The following is a 22,610-nucleotide window of genomic DNA, read 5'->3' on the forward strand; positions in this document are numbered from 1 at the left end:
GGGAAAAGGACAGTAATCCAGTTAAATGGCCTAATCAAGCTATGAATGTAGCTCCACTAAACTGCGCGTGTCAACGTACTGAGTGTATTTATCTGCAGAGACTCTGGCCACGGCCTGTATTTCTTAATATTCATATTTGGGATGTTTATGGGTGTGTACCTCCACAGGTCAGGTCAGTGATGTTTAAAAAGTTAGGGATTAGGTGCTGGACTGTTAGCAGCAAGCACCCAAGAGAAGCAGCACCAAAAAAATGCAAATATAATGCCAAATAAGAGTGAATCTGTTGGCTTTTACATTTTAGTTGTTTAAAAAGTATGAAGATAAATGAACCACCAAAAAACCCTTAACTAAATTTGCTTAACTAAAAGTTCAACCCCCCCCCCCCAAAAAAAAATATGAATAGATTTATGTGGGATAGGTCCCATCCTATGACATAAGTCACCAGTGCGTGCCATGTGAGACTCAGCTTCTCTGTAATCACACCCATAATCCCTGTGACATATCACAAACAGAAAGGAGAAAACTAATTTATCCACTTCCTTAATGCTACAGGTCACGACCACACACATATCACACATATTTTTGCAATGCAAACACATGACATGCACACCGCTGCACACACTGTGTTATGAGCTATCTGTTGGAGTGAACTGATGGCAGACTATCCCCGGCTATATATACACTCACACCTGCTCTTGTAATAGAACCATCAATCATAAGGAAGCTATGTGGCATGAAGATCCAGTGACCAGAAAAATAGAAACACCTAATTGAAGTTGACTGATAATAATAACAATAATGATAATCAAGATAATTAACTAAAGATTAAGAGCAAGTCAATGATGAAAAATGAGATAGCATGACTGAGAAGATGCACAACTCCTTAATGGGACAGGAGTATGAAGTTTAAAGAGAAAATATTTGGTTGCTCTGGTTGTTACAGTGTGACACTATTTTGATTAAAAGAAGAAAAGGAAAAGGAAATCACCCTCTGTCCCTCTATGGAAATTCCATAGCCCAAAAGTCCCCGACAATCTGTGATGAGCAATCTTAGCCGCATGTATGTGCTGTAATAATCAAGCTTTAGGAGTGCATTAAGCTGTAGAAATGGATTAACTATAGAACACTTAAAGTTGTACACCTGGATCCTCCACCACAGCATATTCAGTGAAATAGTGTTCTTTTAAAAAGTGCCCTCCAACATATAACATAAATAAGTAGACAACCACATACAGGTACAGCAGAGAAGCAAATGCATAATGCAAGCTAGACATGCTAGAAGCATGCCGCATTTTATCATGGAGATCAGGAGGAACTCTTGCAGGCACAAAACAGGGAGGGAGGGACTAAGGCCACATCCACACTAATACACTTTCATTTTAAAATGCCTTTTTCAAACAAAAACTATCTCCGTACACGTTTTAAGACAATTTCAGAAATAATCTCCATCCAAAGTAGCACGCCTGAAACGCATATCACATGACCATTCACAAACAGGAAGCTGATTATCTACTCTGCAGTTGGTTGCTTAGTTACAGAAAACACTACGGATATGGCTAAATGTAAGTCTAGAGATTTTGTTTTTTGGTTAAATGGAGAGGTGGAACAGTTGCTGAAAGTAACACTTGAGTATAAGGCTGCAAAGGTCCTGGAAAGCAGATTGGGAGTCGTTACAGAGCAAATATGGCAACAACACCATGAGCCAGAGAAAGCCATGGCAATGGGAAAGAAATAATTGCACAATAAGGATACATTTTCAAAAGGTACATAGACCTAGCTATGTTTTGGCTTGACAAGTTGTGACTGATGCATCCCAAATGGGAAGCAAACATCATCGTTTTCAAAAGTCTGAGTTCCTGCTGAGCCAGACTACAACACAACAAGGGTGTCGACAGTACGCACACAGGATAACTATCTCGGAATATATTGCTGTTTTTTGGTATTTTATTACCATCATTGGCTACAATGACCCATAAAGAAATGAAAACAGGAGATTTCTTTTTTTGTTTAAACTTAGTATTATTACTATAACTGAAACTCAAAACAATTTTTAATGAAAGTATGTGTATAAAGTCTGCCTTTAGAAAATGACCAACATGAAGGTAAGATTCTCCGTCCAGCTGCATTTTATTTTTTTCAATATTGTGGATAAGCAAATTTAGACAGTATGATTTTCATACCACGATATACCTTAAAACCTATATACAACTTGAACCCTATGCAGAGTTTTCACAGGTCTTAATACTAAACACAGGTTTAGTGTGGACGATAAGCGTCATGTTAACAATAGCTAGTGTGGTGGGGGGGGGGATTAATACTGCCTAGTATTGCAATATTTTCATGTAGCAATATAATTTCACTACTTTATGTAAATTAAGTGAGATGAATATACTGAAAACTCTGTTAGATAAAAACAGATGTTGACAAAGATTTCTTTTGGGGTCATAATTTGCTATTGGATGATAAATCCTAATGTAGCACGATGTTTGTTATTGTAATACTCAGTATATCGCAATACGTTCAAGATCAGTCAGTAGTTATACATTTTAAACTAAAAACATATTAGTGTGGATGCAGCCTGAGCTGCGGACAGGTGTCACTGATGAGAATGCAATGCAGAGTCTACTCACAGCACAAGCACATCTAATGCTGTTAGTGGGAGACAAACCAAATGTACATCACAATAGTAAGTAAAATGATCAACCTCAGCCACATCCATTTCATCATCAAAGGCAATCAGCTGCAAGAGAAAAAGTATAGAGGCAGAGAGTTAGTAGAGCTTGATTAGTGAGTTAAAGATAAAGTGTGCAAATGTCAAGCTTGTCACAAACACACACAAACACACACACACACACACACACACACACACACACACACACACACACACACACACGCGCACACACACACACACACACAGCATGTCCCGTTAATGAAAACAGTGAAAGGATAGCATGTTAATTTTTGTTAAAACACCCTCCACCTTCAGATTTTGCATTACAATAATGCAATTAAATATAAAGATTGTTTGACATAAATTCACGGAAAAATACTTAAATGTTGAAATCATATTTACCAACTTTAAGTCTACAATAATGTCAAGAAGAGGCATACACAGTGGTCTGTGAAAACCTTTCACATATTGCATTTCTTCAACAATAGCTGAGATCTTTTGTGAGATTTTGCAACAGTGCCTTCCTCGTTTTTGAGGACAGCTTGTTCTAACATCTTCAGTTGTGTTATATTCTTCCCCACACTGTTTTAAGTCATTAACCTTTTTAACCTTTGTTTTTAAAAAACTTCTTTTCCCTGAAAATGTTGTGTTTCTGAAACATGTAAATCTACAAAAGGTACTCCAAGTCACACCTTGTGGTTTTGCCCTAAGATCATCCCTTTCTGGCAGGATATATTCTCTTAGAATTGTAAAATGTTATTATGCACATTGAATTTGATGCATTCATTGCCCTGTTTAGTTGTTCTGAAGCGTCTCTTACATTTCCACATGCTGTGCAGAAGACCCTGATGGTCTGCATGTTAGTAACAAGAGGATAAATCTTGCCAGTGCTCTAGATTCTCTAAATGGCTTCAGGAACTAATCTCATGCATATGTCTTGAGAGACTTTGAAACAACACAATGAGTTTGCAGGATAAATTTGGGAGCGCCTGGGGCCCAATAATTAGACATCTTAATTTTCCCATTTATTAGCTGAAGTCCCTGCTGCGCGACAAGTTTTCATTTTCCTTTTTGTTAATGTAATATGCAAAACATTGTTGTATTTATCTCTCTCCAGTCTAGTTTTTTGTGGTTTTGTTTTGTCTTATTATGTGTAAGTAATGAGGCTTTGTAAGTTTCCTTGTATACGTTACTTGTTTTTGATGAAAACTAAATCAAATTAAAAAAGAGAGAAAAAAAGATCTTGTGTCCTTCCCTGACTGGAACTTCAAGGTACAGATGTGTTTAACCTAAAATGACATGTCTCATTTTTTTCCCACTTCGACATTTAAGAATTCTTATTTCTCCTAATTAGAGTATTAAAAATAGACAGATATAGACCTCTTAGGACTAAATGCAACTGTGAATAACCTATACTATGGTTGTATCACAAAACGTCACACAAACATCGAGGCTGTAAAGTCACATTCGGCATTATAACATAAGTTTCAAAGTTCACTATTTTACTGCATAGAACAAAACTGGAAAGGCTGTGATGTGTTAACCACAGACCTTATTTCATCTAACCAAAAACCCATTCAAAGAACTCATTGACTTCGAGACGAGGGAACTGGAAGTGCAAACAATGCTAACTCATTTCCACATTTTAGAGCTCAGTCTTGCAGCACTCTATTGCGCTACTACGTTTAGCCTCATCTATGCTGTGGTCACTGCAGTCTCGTGCCATACTGGCACCGGGTCTAAGGAACCCTACTCTTGTCATCACTGTCATCTAAATGAGAAAATTAAGCATAGTGAGCGAGGGTTTTATTGAAGTTATGCCAGTTTGGATTCTACAATAGCTAAAATCAGGTCAAAATATGAAATCATGTTGTTCTACCTGTGCTTACATGTACATATGTTAATGCAATATAGGCCTACAACCGTATTCATGTCTTTTTCTGGGAACATGTAACTACTGTCAATATATACAACAAATATTTTTTAAGCTCTTAATGCGCCTTTGAATTCTATTTGCATTGGTTTTCAGTGTTTGCAATCTTTTTAATACAAGAGGGTGTATGTTGTGTTCTAAGTATGTTTATGTTCTGTATGCTCATATACTCAATAGACTTCTATGGTTTGTGTGCTGAGGGGTAAGTAGTGAATGTAGTTAATCTGCTCTATTAAAAAGTTCTCTATGGAGGTTTTTGTAAACGGACATTGTGTATTTCTGTTCATTCTGTCCATTTTGTATTCGTGAATGCACCCCCCTCCCCTCATTAATGTTATCATCCTTGTTACAATATCAGTGTTTTTCTCTTCCTTTTCTTTAGCCTTTTACCGTCAACAGCTTTTGGCAGTTCCTGCATCCTCTTGCTTGTTGTACGTTTTGCACAAGCATGAAAGGCAAACTAGTTGTCAGAAACTCCACAGAGCACTTTTAAAAAATATATTACAGTACCAGCTATTGTTTCAAAAGTGCAAAGAATAATTTTGATTTCATTTATGAAAGAGCAGCTGTAACGTCCTGCTGTGGGTTGACTTTGATTCAATCAGTAAAGACATACTGCTATTGCCGAAACATGCAAACAGAGCTGAAGCAAACAGTACAAGATTAGCTCCTTTATTAGATAATGAGGTCATTAGTAACCAGTGAATGTTGTGTTAAATGGTTGCGTGAGAGAGATGAAATGTATCATAGTAATTGCACCTATTTCAATGTTACAAGCCCATTAGATGTCCGTTATCATTTGTTATCACTACCTTTATAATGCTTCAGAAGTGGTAAACTACAACTAGGGGGAGGCTAGAAGGCGCACATCCAACATTGTGAAACTGTAGCAGTTTCATAAGGTTTCAGTTCTACTTTTGTTAGGTTTAGGCACCAAAACTATGGAAAAGTATTTTGTTACTTTACGCAACAACATGAGTATACAGAGTACCTCTGGCCAAAAGGAGAAGAATTCTTTCATTCCAACAGCAATATACTTTTAACCAAGGCAAAACAGGCACTGCTTTTCTAATGTAGCTCTTTGTAAATGTTGTGTAATTTTCTTTTTCTTGTCTCATGGGTGTGAATGCTCTTTTTTCATGTTTTTTCATGTTGTTTACACCCCTAAAAACAATTTTATGTCAGTATATGATAGACAATAAAGTATTTTGAATCTTGAATCTTGAGTATGTTTTCACGTGAAGTAACATAAAACTGATCATTAAGTAATCTAAATGCTATATGTCAATGTTGGCTTTAGGTTTCACATCCAAACAGTGATCTCTTGGATGACAGTCCTGTGTTTGTTTGACATACCCATCTACTCCAACCCTGCGTATTACATCACCATTCTTCAAGCAATGATGAATTTTTTTTTTTTAATTAAATGTGGACCAGTGTTTGCTGCATCAAGCACCAATAAACTGCCTTTGTTGAAGTGACTTTTTGCCAACGTATGGACCTTTTTTGTTGATTGTGCTATACAGGCTCCAGAGGTATCCAAGTAGAGCTCAGCCCCCTCTTTTACTTAACCGTTATTTGATCTAATGTCTTCCAGTAAGTTTGGCTCACTGGGACCGGAACACTGTATCCTGAGTGTTTTATCTCATGTGTGGGTGAATCTTGGGCATGATTACAAGCTGATGATTAAAAACAGGAACACAGAGGGTATTGTACCTTCTCCCCGTAGCCCCGGTCTTTTGTCATCATTTCCCTCAGTGTCTGCAGGACTTTGATGCACAGACGCTCCTCGTTCTCCTCCAGTAACTGCTTGGTGTGTTTGATCAGTCTGATCAGAAAAGAGAAAGAAAAGTGAGTACAGACAAATGGATTGAGGAAAGCCCCACATAACTCCACCACAACCACAGAGTGTATGAAAAAATGGATGTAGCCACCATGTGGCCACCATCTGAAGCCTCGAGTTTGGCAATTTGGCCGCCACCATCTTGGATTTTTGGAACCAGAAGTGACAGTGCACGGAAGAGGAGGTGGAGGTAACACTAATGCTGACTGCTAGCTCGGTTAGCTTGATGTTTTTACAGATGTGGCTAACTATGATAATGCTAATGAAAATTTTTGCTTGTGAAAAACAAGCTTAAATCCATTCAAACAAAATGTCTTTACCAGAAAAACTGAAAAAAAAACCACCTTAGAGGGACTTCCAGAACAATCAAGCGCTGAACAAGACTTTTTTTTTTTACCATAAAAACACAAGGAGAGAGAGCTACGGCTACACTGTGGTTATGCAACCTAACAAACAATGTGGTAGCATCTTGTCAATGGATGGCACCCAACTGTCACTCAAAGCAGCCACATCCTTAATTATGTTGAACTTTAAGGCTTAATAACACTTTAACAGGTAAGTTTTGTACAACTCCTGTTCAAAATCAGAAGGCCTATAAAATCAGAGCATATTGCTGTGGCTGATCTCCTTCATACAGTGATCATCTTTTAGCCAACCAACAAATCTGGAGGATAAAGGCCTGACAGCACGTATTGGATGTAAACTGAAAAAACAGAAAACCACAAAGTAATGGTTTACTCAGAGTGCATTTAGGAAACGTCAACACCAGTGTCAATGTTTTTGAGCTTTATGGGACCTATAGCAAGCCCAAAGGATTAATGTACTGTAAACCTTAAGAGGGTTGACACACTTTTCTGCAAACTACTGTACTTCACACTGGCAGCTATAAGTAGTAGGGTAATCCCTGCCGCCAGATTACCGTAATCCAATCTAAGAGCCTGTCAGGTAAAACAAAACACCATCAAATACACATGTATTTAATGGTGTACAGTTAATGCTTATGTTTAATTTCCACAACACTTCACCTGTTTAGACCCATTTTTTTTTCTTTCACTCTGCAAAGTTTGTTGGTCAATTTGCAAGGGGGATTTCAAACTTTAAGGCATTTCCAAAGCCTATCATAATGAAAATTAAGACCGATTTTACAATAATCAAAACTGAAGAATAAAACACGAATTGATGCAAATTAATTCAAGTAAGGGAATTTTGCCCAAATATCTACTCAAAAAGCATGATTTTTTGGAGATGTTAATGCAAGCAGCATTTTTTAAAGTAACAAATTATTTTGAGATTTCACAATGCAATGCCAGAAAAAAAGGTTCATATAATCTTTCTTTCCTTGCACTTTAAGGACTTCTGAAAGACAGATTTAAGACATTTTAATACCAGTAAAGGCCTTAATGTTAGTTGAATAAATTCATTGCCTTTTGTGTCTTTTTAAGGGTTTTTGGGAACCCTGCTTAAGCACCCATTTCAGTGAATATGTTGTTGAATACATTTTTATAATCAAAATTACCTTCTCCTGGGCAGACTGGTTAGAAGTCAACAGGCTTTCTGGTGCATTCATGGCAGGAAGCCCTATGTCCAGGACCTCTTAATTGCATGTACAATAGAATTTATAAGTACAGTTTTGTTTTAAAATGAAACCGAAAAACAAACAAACCATTACTTATATATGAGCACTAGCTGACCCAGTACAGCCCCTCAGTTTTTTTTTTTTTTCTGAGGCTGTCACATGCCACGGGCCAAGTTCTAAGTTCTCCATGTAGTTGGAGATTCAGACTTACTTTGATATGAATCCCCCACTTTCACATTTCTTGCGAGCATCTGTGTTCTCAGGGAAGAGCAGCTCTGGACGATGGAGGACATCCACCAGCACCGAGAGCTCAGCTTGGACCAGCGGCCTCAGACGGTCCTCTAGCGCTGACACTATGTCCTACAAAGTATAGGGACATACAGACAGCGCTAAGACGTGACCAGGAACTGCAGTTTTACATTGGATCCTACAACCTACTGACATAAATTCAACTAAAACACAAGAAACTTGTGCTAGTGAGCAGTTACAGAAAAGAGAGGAAGAGGAGGCAGAGCCAGGGTGGCAGGTCTGAACAGACTAAAAACCCCCCTTGCTGGATCGGGCTGAAAAAGCCTTAATCATGAAGTTTTTCAATGGAATTCAATGGAAATAATAAAGACAATCAAAAGCCCATTTTCTTATGTAAAAGTAAAAATCACATCCAATATCTATAATGTGCATTAAATTATTAAGAGCAGTGTTTCCCACAGATACAGAGTCTACTTGTGGCTGTGATGACAGGGGTGGGTGGGGGGTAGTAGTAGTTGTAGTAGTATAATGACATACTCTACTAAAACTACTTTTTTTTTTCAAATGAGTGTGTGCCTCTTGGTATCATTCATTGTCCCCTCTATACATTTTTTTTGCGAGCCCGTAGACACAGCACAGGCAGAGCTTATCATCATCCTTTTTTTCCCTCCATAGCAGTTTTTGAATACCAGGGTGGATAACTGATCTGCTGATCTGTTCAGAGCTGATCAGATCAGATTGATGAAGAGGAACAGCTGCTACAGAGACGAGTTAGTCTAACTCTAGACCCACCAGAAAACATCTGACTTTCTACTGCTCCATCTGTGACAACAGTACACACTGAGCAAAATATCTGTGAGAATGCTTTATGAGTTAAATGAAATCAAATGAAATATTTTGCCATCAAAATATGTTTTTTATACTTATGTAAACCAGGTCTATTGGCCCTAAATTCCATAACAAAGGGAAAAATGAAAATGGGTTGGACTGAAGTAAGACTAAAGGTGTAACACAGAACTGATTGACAATTTATGCAATATGCTTTAAATAACAGTCAAAACAGGGCAGGGTCGGAATGACTCCAGAGGACAAAAGGTGTATGGCAATCGGGAGGACATAACAAGAAACAAAAGGTGACAATTTAAGTAAACCACACTGTACTTGAACAAGGCAAACCCTGTATTTGATGCACTGCCATGTCCTACTTCTCCATGCACTTACTTTCATGTCTGGTGATGATTAGTGTGAAATATGCAAATAAGTGAAGGTGCATGTTGAAAGCTGCTGGTCTGTTGGTGATTACAGTGCTGTGCGGGTTGTCTAGTAAGTGGCAGAACAAAAGGGAAACTGAACAGTGATGAAGCATACTTTCTAAGAAATGCAGTTCCATAAATTAAGGCAAGTAAGAAATGGGAAGGAAACCATTTTGGAAACGTTGTCTCAGCCTGGGAATGGGTCGATGAACCCCCCGCAAATAATCTAATGATAATATTATGACTGTGTTGATCTCATAAGCAGAATTGTTCATTTGATTGAAAAATAATATTATAATATCTGCTGCACCCTTACTCTGTGTGAGTACAGATAACAGCTGAACTGAACCAGACAGGCTGGAGACTTTTCAGACTTCCAGCGAATACTGAGTCATGTCTTACAAGAAAATAGGGAGTTGCAACTTGGCCTATGGCTAAAAACAGGATGTAATTACAAGCCACTTCTTCAGTATTTGGGTTGCACTTTTGATATATTACTGACAATCACACATGCACGCATGCACGCACGCACGCACACACACACAAACTTTTACATATGAAGATGTGAAAATAGTATGTAGTGTATGTTTAAAAAAATACAAGGGCCACTACAAGGGCCACTACTGAGAGTCAGTAGTGTAGAAACAGTCTCGCACAAAAACAGAATTATTCCTGGACTCATGACACGTGCACTGGCCAATTTTGTTCTTGCCATTGTAAAGGAAAAAAATGTATAGATAGGTATATAAAAGATATGACTCAAAATTAAATCAAATTAATGCTTATTAGTTTGTTTTTTGTGCATACACATGGTCTGAGGTAGTTCTTAATATGTTTGCAGAGTACGATCCAATTCAGGTTGGAAATTGTTAATGAATCCTGGATTAGTGTGTAAAAGTATGCACACTTTAAGCACAGATTTGTGCGTACACACTGTTTGTGAATCCGGCCCATTGTTTCAGTGTTATAAGAGCAATATTTAGGAAGACAGACAAAAAAAATACACAGCTAAAAACAAGGACAACACAGCTGAACAAAGATAAATATACTATAATGTACATAAGAGTACGTGAAAAGTATATAAATAAACACATAGCAACAACGACAATATACACTGTCCTTACAAGCCTCTGTAAACTGTAAACAAGGATGTTGTTGACAAAGTTTCCATTCTTTCTGCCATTTCTGCTGTCCCAAAGTGTCATGCAAATGTCACAGCTTGATAACTTGCGTATCATCAAAATTTCGCAATTTCCCACTCATAATTACACCTTTGGAGGGCCGTTCATGTGCTCGTAACTTGTAAATACTGTAAATACAATATTTCTGAGGAGCAGGTGAAGGCAGCAGTAATATGGAATACGCTGTTTATATGCTCAAACACATGAACAGACGACTCCAAAAACATGGTCATTAAGAGGTTATTCATGTCCATGTGAACACACTCAACTTTGTATTTAACTAGAGGCATTATTTTTCCCTGTTCTATTGATCTGCTTCAAATTTTGCCAACCTGCCACCTTTCTGCTTGAGAGATTGCTGTTAGACGATATGTCTGGTTAAACTAACAAATAAAATAAAATGAATTTGACTGTGATTGTAAGAAAATATACAGTATTTTCTGCCACCGACCTGCAGCCTCTCTATGATGTTCCTGTAGTCTTTGGAGGACGTCAGGCCCGAGTCTCGCCTGGAAGTGTTCTTAGCAGACAGCCTCCAGCTGAGGATGCTCTTCTGCACCACATTATTGGACTTGACAAATAAGTTGTTCACCTGACTGTCCAAGTCCACTGGGATGGCAATGGCTCTGCTTTTAGCTGGGTAGAGTGTAGAAAAATGCAAATATTTCTATTTAATGCTTTTATCATGTGCCAAAATGCCCTTTGGAAATTAAAAATAGCGGTAAGTGACTGATGTTAGCGCAGTGTCTTACCAACGTCTGAGAGAACTTTAATGCAAGCCTCCACTGAGGCCTTCTGAACAGGGTTAAGCCAGTTACAGTGGTACACCCTGAACACTCCCTGAAGCAGCTGGACAAATACCGGCTGACGAGTCTGTAAGACAGAGAGAGACAGCAAATTTTTTTTAAAAAAAAGGATAAAAACAAAACAATACTACATAGGATAAATGTAGGAGAAAAATAGTGAATAACAATTAAATAACTGGTGTTTTTGTTCCTTGACTAGGTTGAATTTAAAACCAATTTGGGCCAGAAATGGAAATGTGAGGATACTAAAGCACCTATGGTGGTCTACAGAACAGCTTTGGGTCCAGCTGTTTGTAATCATATGCCCATCACACCAAACCCGTGTTTAGCAGAGAGTACAACTAATATTCTTCACCACTGTGATAAAAGAGCAAAAACTATGAGCTGGCTGCAGCCCTAGAGTACAATAAATACCTCCGTTATCTTTCCAAGAATGGCGGCCTGTTACGAGAAAAAGAGGATCTTAACATCATGATTTATTGGTAAACCTCAGCAAGCAGAATTCTCAGAATGTGCTTCTAAGACTAAAGACTATCAAGAAAGTTAATTAACCATTTCTACTGTGATCGAGTTGGAACGAAACAATTCCACACAACAAGACAACAGGGCGCCAAGTGTGTAATACTACACCACGATGTTACTGTATGAGGGATTTGGCCATCTATGAGGGGTGGTGGTTCTGATTTACTGGGAAAGTTGTGGGCGACAGGACACCAAAACATCAAGGTCTAAGAAAAGAAGTGACCACGCTGCATGAGTGCATCATCTGCACCATGTCCCAGCGTAAAGTCTTTTGCAACAAACCCACAGATTTGGAAACAGCACAATCTGTGAGCTGACTAAGCTATGAGAACATTCAAACCCACACAGAGGAGATACTTAAGATTCATGGCCTGTTAATAAAAACCCAAGGGTTGGTAAACAAAATGCGGGGGATAGATGCCGTTACTTACATACATACGGCGAGCCATCTATGCAGAGAGAAGAATCATTTTTTATCGTATATTTAGAGAGACAGACTTATATAGAGGTATAAAAGCAGGCTTCCTCTCTGTCAAACGTCTAAACTCAAGCATAATGGTTTATAGATTTTAAATGGCAAGTGCAAGACCGCTTGTGATATGCATTTCAAATGCTGTATTTCAAAATCCAGATTACCTGTAGGCTTGTGCTCTGGTCAGAGAAAGGAGAGCTAAAGAAACATGTGACAATGCTCATGACGGTCTCAGTTACATAACGCTCCAGCATGGTATCCGCATGCTTCCTGTCACTGGTGTTGTTGCACACCTAGGCAAGGACAGAAAAGATATTAGCATGACGCACAACCACTGGATCACACTTCCTGCATGTGGGCGACAAGTAACATATGTTCACTGCCTGTTGTGTTGACACAGTCACCCAAACCCATTACATAACATGAAGCAGGAGAGCACTCTCCTTTTATTGATTACACTCTCTGATATCAGTAGATGTTGCTTTGAGATTTCGGATTCACTGGGGCTTACCCGACAAATGTCCACCAGGAAGTTCTCAAACAGCTTCCACATGTGGTTGGAGGTATAAATCTCCTTCATCTCCACCTCTGTGTCCACATAGCAGTGGTTCAGGAAGTTGATATAGGCAATCTTCACCTATTAGGATCCAAAAAAAACAAACTCATTTATGAACAGTGATCTGGTGATGCATAGACAGAACGTAGCCCTCAAACACCTGCTGTAAACATGTGTATCTGGCACACAGCATGTGTGCAGCAACATGTGTTCCTCAGAATTAATAACTAGGTCAGAACCCACAAAAATAAAAACCTGCTACACATGCTGTGTCATTGTATATTCTATTATTAGGGGTTTAAGCGCAATGGGCGGAAACCCTATTGGCTTCATGCAGGTTTATTATTATTAACCCTTAGAGCCCGTTTTAATACTACACACACTTGTATCGATCTGTGCACAAAATGCACTTTTCAAATCAAGCTTTAGAAAATGTTATACATTAATATTATTTTCTACTTTACTGTGTGTATTTTAAACCACCATCAGTCCTAATCATAAACATCAAATATCCATTAATTTTCAGAATTTTAACCCTTTTAATGCCAGGTTTTTGCCATGATGCCGCTATCTTTTTAGATAAAACCCCCTCCACCCAAAAAAACCTGCCACCAGTGAATCGTAAAACTTGATCATCAGTTACAGTTGTAAAAAACAACCAATCTTTGTGAATATTTTCTTAGTCTTTAAAAGAACCAAAATGTTTCACAAATGACAAAAAGTGGGTAATGGAATTGCCAGCCCAGCTTTTGTCTTATATGAATGAGGGCCTGTCCGACTGTCATAAAACCTTTTGGTTATTTTTAATGCAGCTTTTAACCTTCAACAGCCCAGGCTGGCTTGAACCCCAGAAATGCAGTCTACAGGTATATTTTTAATTTTCAAGAGTCATTTCGAGTCATTCAAACCTCAGGGATACAGTCTTCATGGGTGACGACTCGCACAATATCATCCAGGGGCAGCAGCGAGTTACACTTAATCTCAGTGTAGACGTTCTTCCCCTCAGTGCAGACAGCCAGCAGTTCCACCAGGTGGATATGGTACATTAGTGGACTGTTTTCATCCATGCGGTCTCGCTCTGATCGCATCATCTGGACCAGGGTCTGGAACGAGGCACGGTCATTGTAGAACACCAGGACGTCCTCGCCTGAGTTCACCAGCTGAGTGGAGGAAAGTCACAGCAGAGAGTGCAGTCAGTTAGCCTTATTGTAAGCATCATCAAACCGCGTATAGTATCACCACTTTTTTCCTCAAACACATCTGTCTTTCTGCTTTGTTTTAAATCACTATCTCCTCTGCAGTGACGTTACAAATGTTTTTTCGCCTGGCATAAGGATCACAGAACTGACCTCTGCCATGACAATGTCCTGGCACTTCTTGATGAACTTGTTCTCGGCCTTCACAATGGTCTGCAGGAACTTGAGATACTGGACGTGCCGACCATGAGTCTCAGTGCAGTGGACAAAGTGCTGAACCACTCGCTCGTTGATCTCGCTGCACAGCTGGAAGTTATTCATGAAGATGTGCTGCATGGTGATCGCCTCCAGAATCTGAGAGATTTGGAAAAAGAGACAGTGTGAAAATTAATGATCACCTGTGCATTACAGATTTGCTTTTCTAAAAGAGAGTACTGTAATATGGAACCTTGTCAGCTGTAGAAATCAATCCGTGTGAGTGAACCTGAGATGCTTGTACTACTCACCCCTGGGTTGAGAAACAGGTTGATGTGTTTGTGGAGCAGAGCCTGATTCTGCTGATTCCCTGCACAGAAATTCTGCAGAAACTCATGAGCTAGTTTCATGATCTCCTGCATTCGGACGTCCTCGCCCTAATGCATAAAACACACAGCAGGACTTCCTGTTAATTTACTTTACATTAATGGGAAACTGCAATGCAATGTGTGAAACCTACAAAAAGCTTTAATGCTTCCTAATTATTCTGCATGTGATACAATATTCAGTGTTGCACCTTCTCATAGGGGATCTGTAGGAGCTCCAGCACCACGCTGTGAGCTCCCATGTTCCTCAGCAGCCTCTGCTGCTGCTTTTTACTCTTCTTCCCCGAGCTCCCCTCCTGGACACACAGCTTACTGAGGCGCAGCAGAATCTGCACACACACACACACACACACACACACACACACACACACACACACACACACACACACACACACACACACACACACACACACACAGCGGGAGGATTTTAATTTCAGGCGACAAATTACTAACATGAAAAACAAGTTAATATATAAATGAGCATACCTCTTTTACAACCCTGTAGTTGTAACTGCTAGTGCTTTCTGTCGACTTCTTGTCTGAAGTAGGCGAGTCTCCCTGTTAAACAAGTGATATTACTCTAATTTAATCTACACTGAGGTATATTAGGCACTTAATGCACTCTCCTTCTTTGTCAGAACAAATTTTTTTTCGGATTTTTAATTCTCGCACACTGCACCTTCTTTTTGTTGTCTGACTCTGAGGGTCCATCTCCGTCCATCCCATCTTCTCCTTGCCTTTTATAAACCCACAGTTCAGACTTCTCCACAATAGAACGCAGCTGGTCCAGATCAGACTTGATCTGCTTGTAGTTATCCACATCCTGACTTGTCACCAGCAGCTGCACCTACATTCAGGAGAAAAGTATCAGCTAGATTTGCATTAACTTTGTTTTTTTGTTGTCCAAAAATTGTCGGACTTCTAAAAATAAATACAGCCTCATGTGCCAATAAAGTTACCACAACGGCTCCGAAGCTTTCATCAGTCAAAGTTTTTGGAACAATTTGGATTTTCTGCGTTTTTCCCATCTCTTAAAAGCTTTTGCAGATTTGTTTGACCAGAAACAGTGAGGACAATGAGGCAGAAAGACACATCAGTGAAGGACAGAAGAGCAGAGCCCACAGTTTATTTTCATAACTCAGATTGCTCACTATCAACAGGTTTCAAAGTGATATTCAGGTGGATGATGATGACGAGGAGGAGGATGTGGACAGCACACAGACAGAGAGAGAGCGAAAGTGTTGAGACGTTGGTTGTGGAGATGAGAGGAAGACAGCTCAGTCCCTCCAAGTAGCTGCTGTGCCGAAAACAAGATGCAGGGAGAGAGTGGTGACAGCCAGGGAGGGACCTCCAGTGGAGAGAAGTTCAGGTGGAAATGTGTTTCGTATTGCCAATTTTCACCAAGGTTAAAAACAATACATGGGACTTAATGCGCAAGGTTTCTGTGTATAACTTTATTTCCTCAGACGGCAGAAAAAATAAATTCAGTGTGCAAAAGCCTTTAATCTCAGAAATCCTTAAATTTCGCAATTGCCAGTTATGCACTTGAACATTCGAGTGCTAGCCCAGATGTGTGCATAGTCAGATATTAAAATGAGTTATCAAAGAGTGGACATACTTGTTTGAAGGCCATGAGGACCTCCTGCCTCTGGCTGAAGTGTCTAAAAAGCAGGTGAAGCGCTCCAGACACCAGAGGAGGGTAATCGTGCATGGTCAGGTGCAGCAGGACCCTCAGGAATGTGCGACCACCGTGGTCGTCCAGGTCTAGTGGTGTGTTCTCCTCACTGAAAAGGTCATTGGAAAAGAAATGACATGAAGTTTATCTTGCTTCATCATTTCTCAAAATAGCTCAGAAAGATTAGCAAGCGATGGATTACCTTCCTCCAAATATCCCCTCTGCCTGTTCTTCAATGTTCTCAAAGTCAAGGTTTCCTCAAAAAATATCAAAGAATCAATGTCAACATTTATATGAGACAAAATGTTATATAAAGAAAACATTGACTTGTAATGGCAGGAAAAGAAAGGGTTAAATAAGTGTCATCAACAACGGCTCTTTTCCTTTAAGTGCCCCAGTAATGCCAGCCTCATACTAAACAACTTTAAAAATCTGGAAGTGGCTCACCTATATGGAAAGCACTCCTATTTTATTATATTAACTGCACCTGTGCTTTTCCTAATATTAAAGCCGCAATGTCTTCTGTTAAACAGGTCCATTAAATCAAGTGGCATCTTACCAGGCATCTGACCTGTGACATTATTGGTTCCGTTCTGAATGGCAGTGTTGTCTCCTTGTGGGTTGTTCTCATCAAACTCTCGTTTAAAGATACAAAGCAAGCAGGAGATCCTGTAGTCCAGCCGTACATTCAGAATAAACTGAGGGAAAGAGAAAACATTACAATGCAAATAATAAAAATCAAAGTGTTTGCTGTAAAGGAGGAAGCAGCTTCCTGATGTCCCACCTGGAGAATCTCGATGACCTTGAGTTTTGTGTCCATGACCATGATGTCTTCTCTCTCTGGTTCGATCTGGGCTTTCACCACGTCTCCCTCTGGCTGATGAGTTGGTGTGGTGGGCAACAAGCCGCCTCCTCGTAGCACCACCTGTGTCATCAACTCCCCGACTCCATGGATGGACTTCATCACATTACTGCCAGCTACAGTTCATGCAAAAACAGAGCGATAATAAATCCACAGACATCATGACTACTTGTGTGGCTTGATCTTTGACAGTAGAATGGACATTCTCATTCAAATCCACTTAAAAGAGACATTGTCAAAGCAGATTCCACTTTTATGATAACCATTGCCAATGCAACTGTTGTAGCAGGCTAACTTCTGTATAAACAAACTGACTCTGGCTAAGTTGCAAACTCAGGATGTTTTCAAACAAAGGGGGACAGAGAGGGAATGACATGCAGCAAAGGGCTGCGGGTTGAAATTTAACCTGCAGCTGCTGCAGCAAAGACAAAACCTGTACATGGAGCTCCCACTTTACCAGGTGAGCTACTGGGCGCCACTCGGCTACTTTTAAAGTAATACTTACTGTTATTACCCTGTTTCTCTTACTGCTATTGATTGCATGTTTGTTAAAACACTTGACTTATGTCAAGTCAGGTTTTAAAGGTTTTAAAGGGTTAATCTGCCAACATTTCTATGGTATCTCAACATTTTGTCATTTATGAAAATTTAGATGTGAACTTCCCTTAAATTCCTTGCAGTTGCTGTATCTGTACACTGCTGCTAAAATGAAAAATTATTCAGTATTTCATTGAATATGTCAGTCATTAAATAATGTGGTGAGAATAAAGAGAAGAAACTGACAGCTACAATTACTAATGACATTTTGTGTACAGTGATACATCCACGATAGTAAAGGGAAACATTCTTCATTGATGTACAGTAAAGACAGTGAAGCCTCAAAAGAGGTTTGATGTTTACCTTTGTTCTCCTCGCCTTTCTCTATCTTGTTGATGGGGTAAATGGTGCTGACATGGACACAGTCTAAAATGTTAAGTAAGATCTTTGTCAGCCGCAGCAGGTCGCTGAAGTTGTAGAAACCAAAGTATATGAGGTTCCTTGCGAGGTTCACTACCTATGAACAAGAACATTCAGAGCATGATTTATAATTTCATTAAATCATCTGTTCATACCTACCACAAATTAAGGCATTACCTCAAAGGTAAGCTTGTTTTTCTCCTTGTCAGAGAAGGGAATGTTCTGCGACACCACCTCTCTCAGGTAGTTCTCCACAAAATCCATCGTGAGGCAGAACCGCTCTTTGATCTCGTCCCTGGTGGTGCCATCGTTGTCATAGCTGCGTAATTAGAGGAGAAACACACACAAACAAGAGAGGCTTGGACATTTTTGGAATAGAAGTGCAAGACAATTAAAAGTATTCCTTAGATGAACTCACTCATCGATGGCGATCTTGGAGGGAATCTCAGACCAAAGACGGGCGTATTTGACAGGTGTGACTTGTTCCTGAGGGTCACGGTCCACATGCATGTGCAGCATAAGGCGGCAGAAAGACGCCCGCAGGTCAAAGGGCAGATCCTCATCAGACATACAGCGCAGAATCAAATCCACATCCAGCTGACCAGAGATCTTGTTTATAGCCAGGTACTGACGGTCCAGACACATTCGGGCAAAGAGGTTCAGCTGGCACCTGCAGGTTTGGAATTATTGGGGTTGCGTCTTATCGTTTTTATCAGATTTAAGTTATTGTTATGTTTTAACATGTATAACCAGAAACATCTCACCTGTAGTAGCTGACTACCTCCTGGTCCTCCTTCTGACCCTCCTTTGCATCCTGAGCCAACTCCCGGACACTCTTACTCCGGATCTCCTTACAATTGTCTTTCCAGAACAGCCAGACCTCCTCTTCGTCCTCCGCCTCCACTGGACTCTCCCCATTTGTCGCTGGCTCAATCTCAAACCTAGATAATACCAATCTAGTGAACAGCATAAATGTTATTTTTAAAAGCTCATTAAGTTGACCAACAATTGTATTTATTGAGAAAAATGAAAAACTAACTTGGTTTCGATGAGGATGTCAGCATTGGTTGGGTCCAGTACTGCATTGCAGATGAGCTCCTGTGTCACAGGGATGGACTTTTGCATGGACACGCAGAGATCTGAGAGGTAGTCCAGAAACCTGGGCAAAAGATTATAATACATTTCATTTATTTTTCACAGGCAACGGGTTAAAGGGAGACCTTTTATGCTTTTCCGTATGTTGTGTCTTATAAGAAATGTGGCCAGTGTTTCAAATGATGAGGTTAACCTACATAAAAGTGGTCCTTGTGGGCTAAAAAATTGGGTTTGCTACTGTCTAGAACATTCAATTTGTTCTTACAATGTTATCATATGAACACAGATTTTTTTTAAACGAAAAAGTCTTTTGAGTTTTTAGTAGGGCCGTTACTGTCTAAACATGGCCTTAGCATTCTCAGGTGAAGGGTGAATATAGGTGTTCCAGCATAGACAGCATGAGAAAAATAAAGTACTTTTTGACCATTAACTCATTGAGAGCCATTGACGTATATATACGTCATTCAAAAGCCAACGCTTGAGTGCCATTGACGTGTATATACATCAAAGTGTATTTTCGTCAGCTGGCACAAGGGGGCGCTCTCACACTCCCTGTGTGTAATTTTGCTGCTGGGATTCTTAGTTGTAGTACTTTTGTACTATGGTAGCTCAAAACATGAGGTGGAGTAGCCGGGATCAGAGAGCAGAGCAATCTGTAAGGAGGTTATTCAAAACTACGGCAACGAAGCTACATCAATTCAATATCGGCATAATATGCCCCTCAAAAAAACGGAGAGGGTCAAGTGGCCAGTTGAAGAAACTCTCATGGAGTCTCAGCCCCCCCCAGCTATTTGGTGTTTTCAGAGTCTTTGTACACAATATTCTGTGGGTCTTGAAAGATGACTCAAAATGGCCAGAAAAGCTGGCACAAGCCACTTTCCATTATATAATAGGGCTTAAAGACTGTAAATATGTTCAAGTAGAAACCTCAAATAGGTACTAATCTGATAATGAGCATAATAGGTCCTCTTAAAGAGTTAAGAGATATGCATGGTCAATTTCAGACTATATTACAGGTGTATGTCAGTAAGTACAGGAAATACTGAGGCCCTTTTTTGCTCTCACTCTTTCAGTAATACAGTAAAACAGTTTGAACTGTGAGGCTGTCCTTTGTCCATGCTTCTGAATCAGCCTGATTCACATATCATTAACAGCAATTGACAGGACTTTAACACAACGCAAGCACACACTAACAGTCAGCAAATTACTCGCAATGCCAAGGTCATGCACAGGCAGATCCACTCATACTCCACTGCACACATTTGAATACATTAACATAGATTTACATTCCTCAGGAGCTGTTATACAAACAAATCTGACCCAAACTGGCCACAGACACTTCTGAGCCAGTCTGTGCACCAGCCAGGGCCTGTCCCTTCCTGTGAGCCTCACCTCGGCTCCCTGTTCTTCCTCACTAGAGTCACAAATGTGTCTATCTCGGCAGCAGTGATGTGTTTCTCCAGCAGCTTGCGGTTGTTGTGCAGCAGAGCCGTTATTGTGTCCTCTGCCAGCACGTCATATCCTATCTGCTTCTGCATGAAGCGGAATTGTTTGGCTATGTATTCCTGTAAAGACAAGGACAGTGGGGGTGATACTGAAAAGTAAAGGCCATGTTATCAGGGGTCAGAGTGGAGTCATTGTGTCGGTCTACCTGGTTCTTCCTGTAATCCTGCTGGGAATGGCGTAACACTCTATAGCACAACCTGCAAATGTGTCTGAACGGAGCGTGGCGCTGGTCTCCAAGCTCCTCCAGCCGTAGCATGGGACCGTCGCCACTGTCTGTGAATGGGGCTTGGAGGAGTTTGAAAATCTGAAATGGAAAATGGACAATTTAAATAAGGTATAATAAAGTTAAAGGGGTACTTTGCCATTTTTTTTACCAACTTTGCATCATAACAATGTGAGTAGTGTGTGTAAATGAACTATGGTGAACCTTCCTCCTTTTAACCAGAGCTCAGAATCAGTGACTTCTTTAAAATCACTTCTTAAGTCCCGTATTTATAGACTTGATTTTATGTGATGTCTTCTACTTTTTATAATTATTTTTTAAGATTATTTTTTGAGCCTCCTGCCTTTATTAAAGAGGACAGCTTAGGCATTGAAAAGGGGAGAGAGAAGGGATGACATGCAGCAAAGGGCCAAGGTCAGAATTGAACCATTGGCCACTGTGGCAAGGATATAACCTCTGTACATGAGCGCCCACTCTACCAACTGGTGCCCTGTTGTCATTTATTTTAATTCATCTATCTTAGTTTTTCTTTTTTATTAGATTTTAATTTATTCTTTTAATGTTCTGATTGTGTTAAATTCCATAATAAGAAGTATTATTTCTGTGTTTACTGCTCATATTCCTTGAATTGTATTTACTCTTATTGGTACTGGTTGTTATTGTTAATTTTGTGTTTAATTGTTTCTCTTTTGTCTGATATTATTGTTAGGCTCTTATGGTTCTGTTGCCTCTGCCTCTTGCTTCTACTTTGCCTTATTTGTCAAAGAAAAACTATGAGATAAAAAATGGTAAAAATAGGCAGCACCGATCAAATATAAACCAAACCTCTGTTACTGTGGTGCCTATTTATCATCTCAAATGTTTTTAGAAACATGTTTTAGCCTTCTTTTCAGCTGTAATAAGAGATCATGTGTTACCAGCTGGCCACCATTGTGTCAAATGGATGAGTTTGGATTATGCCACCCATCAGTTTATTGTGCCGTTGAGGTGCAGTGCATTCTGGTAGTTTTTTACCACTTCTCTGTTTTCTCTGGTCACGTAGCACCAATTTCAAATGTATTCATGACTTTGTACTTCATAGACAGCCTTTTTTAGACCCCCTTAAACCACAAACCTTAAATTGAGTGTAGTTTCAGTTTGTTTTTTAAGACCAACCTGCTTCAGGATATTCTGCTCCCTCATGAGCTTCTGTCGTTCTCTGTTGGGTTTGTTAACCATGATCTCCAAAACGTCCTGCCCGCTGTTGGGGATGTCCACCACAAAGAAAACTAGATCCTCCAGGAGCTTGGTGACAAACCTGAAGAAGGGAATATATGTAAAAGTCAAACAGTTGTAAATGATTCAGCATCTACTTGAGTCATACCTGGGTGTCCTTATATTAGATGTTTACAAGTATATGCTGTACACAGTAAGATTATATACATAAAACATGTAGTGTTTTAAGTCTGCAGCA

The 22,610-nt window shown here is 39.7% G+C and overlaps 1 protein-coding gene across 13 annotated transcripts in view; it reads right to left on the minus strand.

The window, feature by feature from the left end:
- Positions 1-22,610, minus strand: part of LOC121952371 (inositol 1,4,5-trisphosphate-gated calcium channel ITPR1) — a 123,430-nt gene that overhangs the window by 69,289 nt on the left and 31,531 nt on the right. For 5 of the 13 annotated variants that reach the window (XM_088083358.1, XM_088083363.1, XM_088083365.1 and 2 more), the window contains 27 exons: positions 22,313-22,454; positions 21,080-21,238; positions 20,821-20,993; positions 19,373-19,492; positions 19,098-19,289; positions 18,752-19,003; positions 18,511-18,652; positions 18,277-18,430; positions 17,299-17,492; positions 17,074-17,212; positions 16,717-16,771; positions 16,458-16,623; positions 15,519-15,686; positions 15,326-15,397; positions 15,031-15,168; positions 14,765-14,890; positions 14,412-14,612; positions 13,971-14,222; positions 13,018-13,143; positions 12,671-12,799; positions 12,466-12,483; positions 11,927-11,953; positions 11,459-11,579; positions 11,158-11,342; positions 8,235-8,383; positions 6,321-6,432; positions 2,705-2,740 (listed from right to left, as the gene is read on the minus strand). In XM_088083358.1, the coding sequence (XP_087939484.1) occupies positions 2,705-2,740; positions 6,321-6,432; positions 8,235-8,383; positions 11,158-11,342; positions 11,459-11,579; positions 11,927-11,953; positions 12,466-12,483; positions 12,671-12,799; positions 13,018-13,143; positions 13,971-14,222; positions 14,412-14,612; positions 14,765-14,890; positions 15,031-15,168; positions 15,326-15,397; positions 15,519-15,686; positions 16,458-16,623; positions 16,717-16,771; positions 17,074-17,212; positions 17,299-17,492; positions 18,277-18,430; positions 18,511-18,652; positions 18,752-19,003; positions 19,098-19,289; positions 19,373-19,492; positions 20,821-20,993; positions 21,080-21,238; positions 22,313-22,454 (3,748 nt within the window). The remainder of the gene's footprint in view (positions 1-2,704; positions 2,741-6,320; positions 6,433-8,234; positions 8,384-11,157; positions 11,343-11,458; positions 11,580-11,926; positions 11,954-12,465; positions 12,484-12,670; positions 12,800-13,017; positions 13,144-13,970; positions 14,223-14,411; positions 14,613-14,764; positions 14,891-15,030; positions 15,169-15,325; positions 15,398-15,518; positions 15,687-16,457; positions 16,624-16,716; positions 16,772-17,073; positions 17,213-17,298; positions 17,493-18,276; positions 18,431-18,510; positions 18,653-18,751; positions 19,004-19,097; positions 19,290-19,372; positions 19,493-20,820; positions 20,994-21,079; positions 21,239-22,312; positions 22,455-22,610) is intronic. The other 8 variants (XM_088083404.1, XM_088083373.1, XM_088083353.1 and 5 more) reach the window with 4 other exon arrangements.

Source organism: Plectropomus leopardus, chromosome 2 (genome assembly GCF_026936395.1).
Source record: "Plectropomus leopardus strain MGB_pleo_1.0 chromosome 2, ASM2693639v1, whole genome shotgun sequence".
Taxonomy (NCBI): Eukaryota; Metazoa; Chordata; class Actinopteri; order Perciformes; family Serranidae; genus Plectropomus; species Plectropomus leopardus.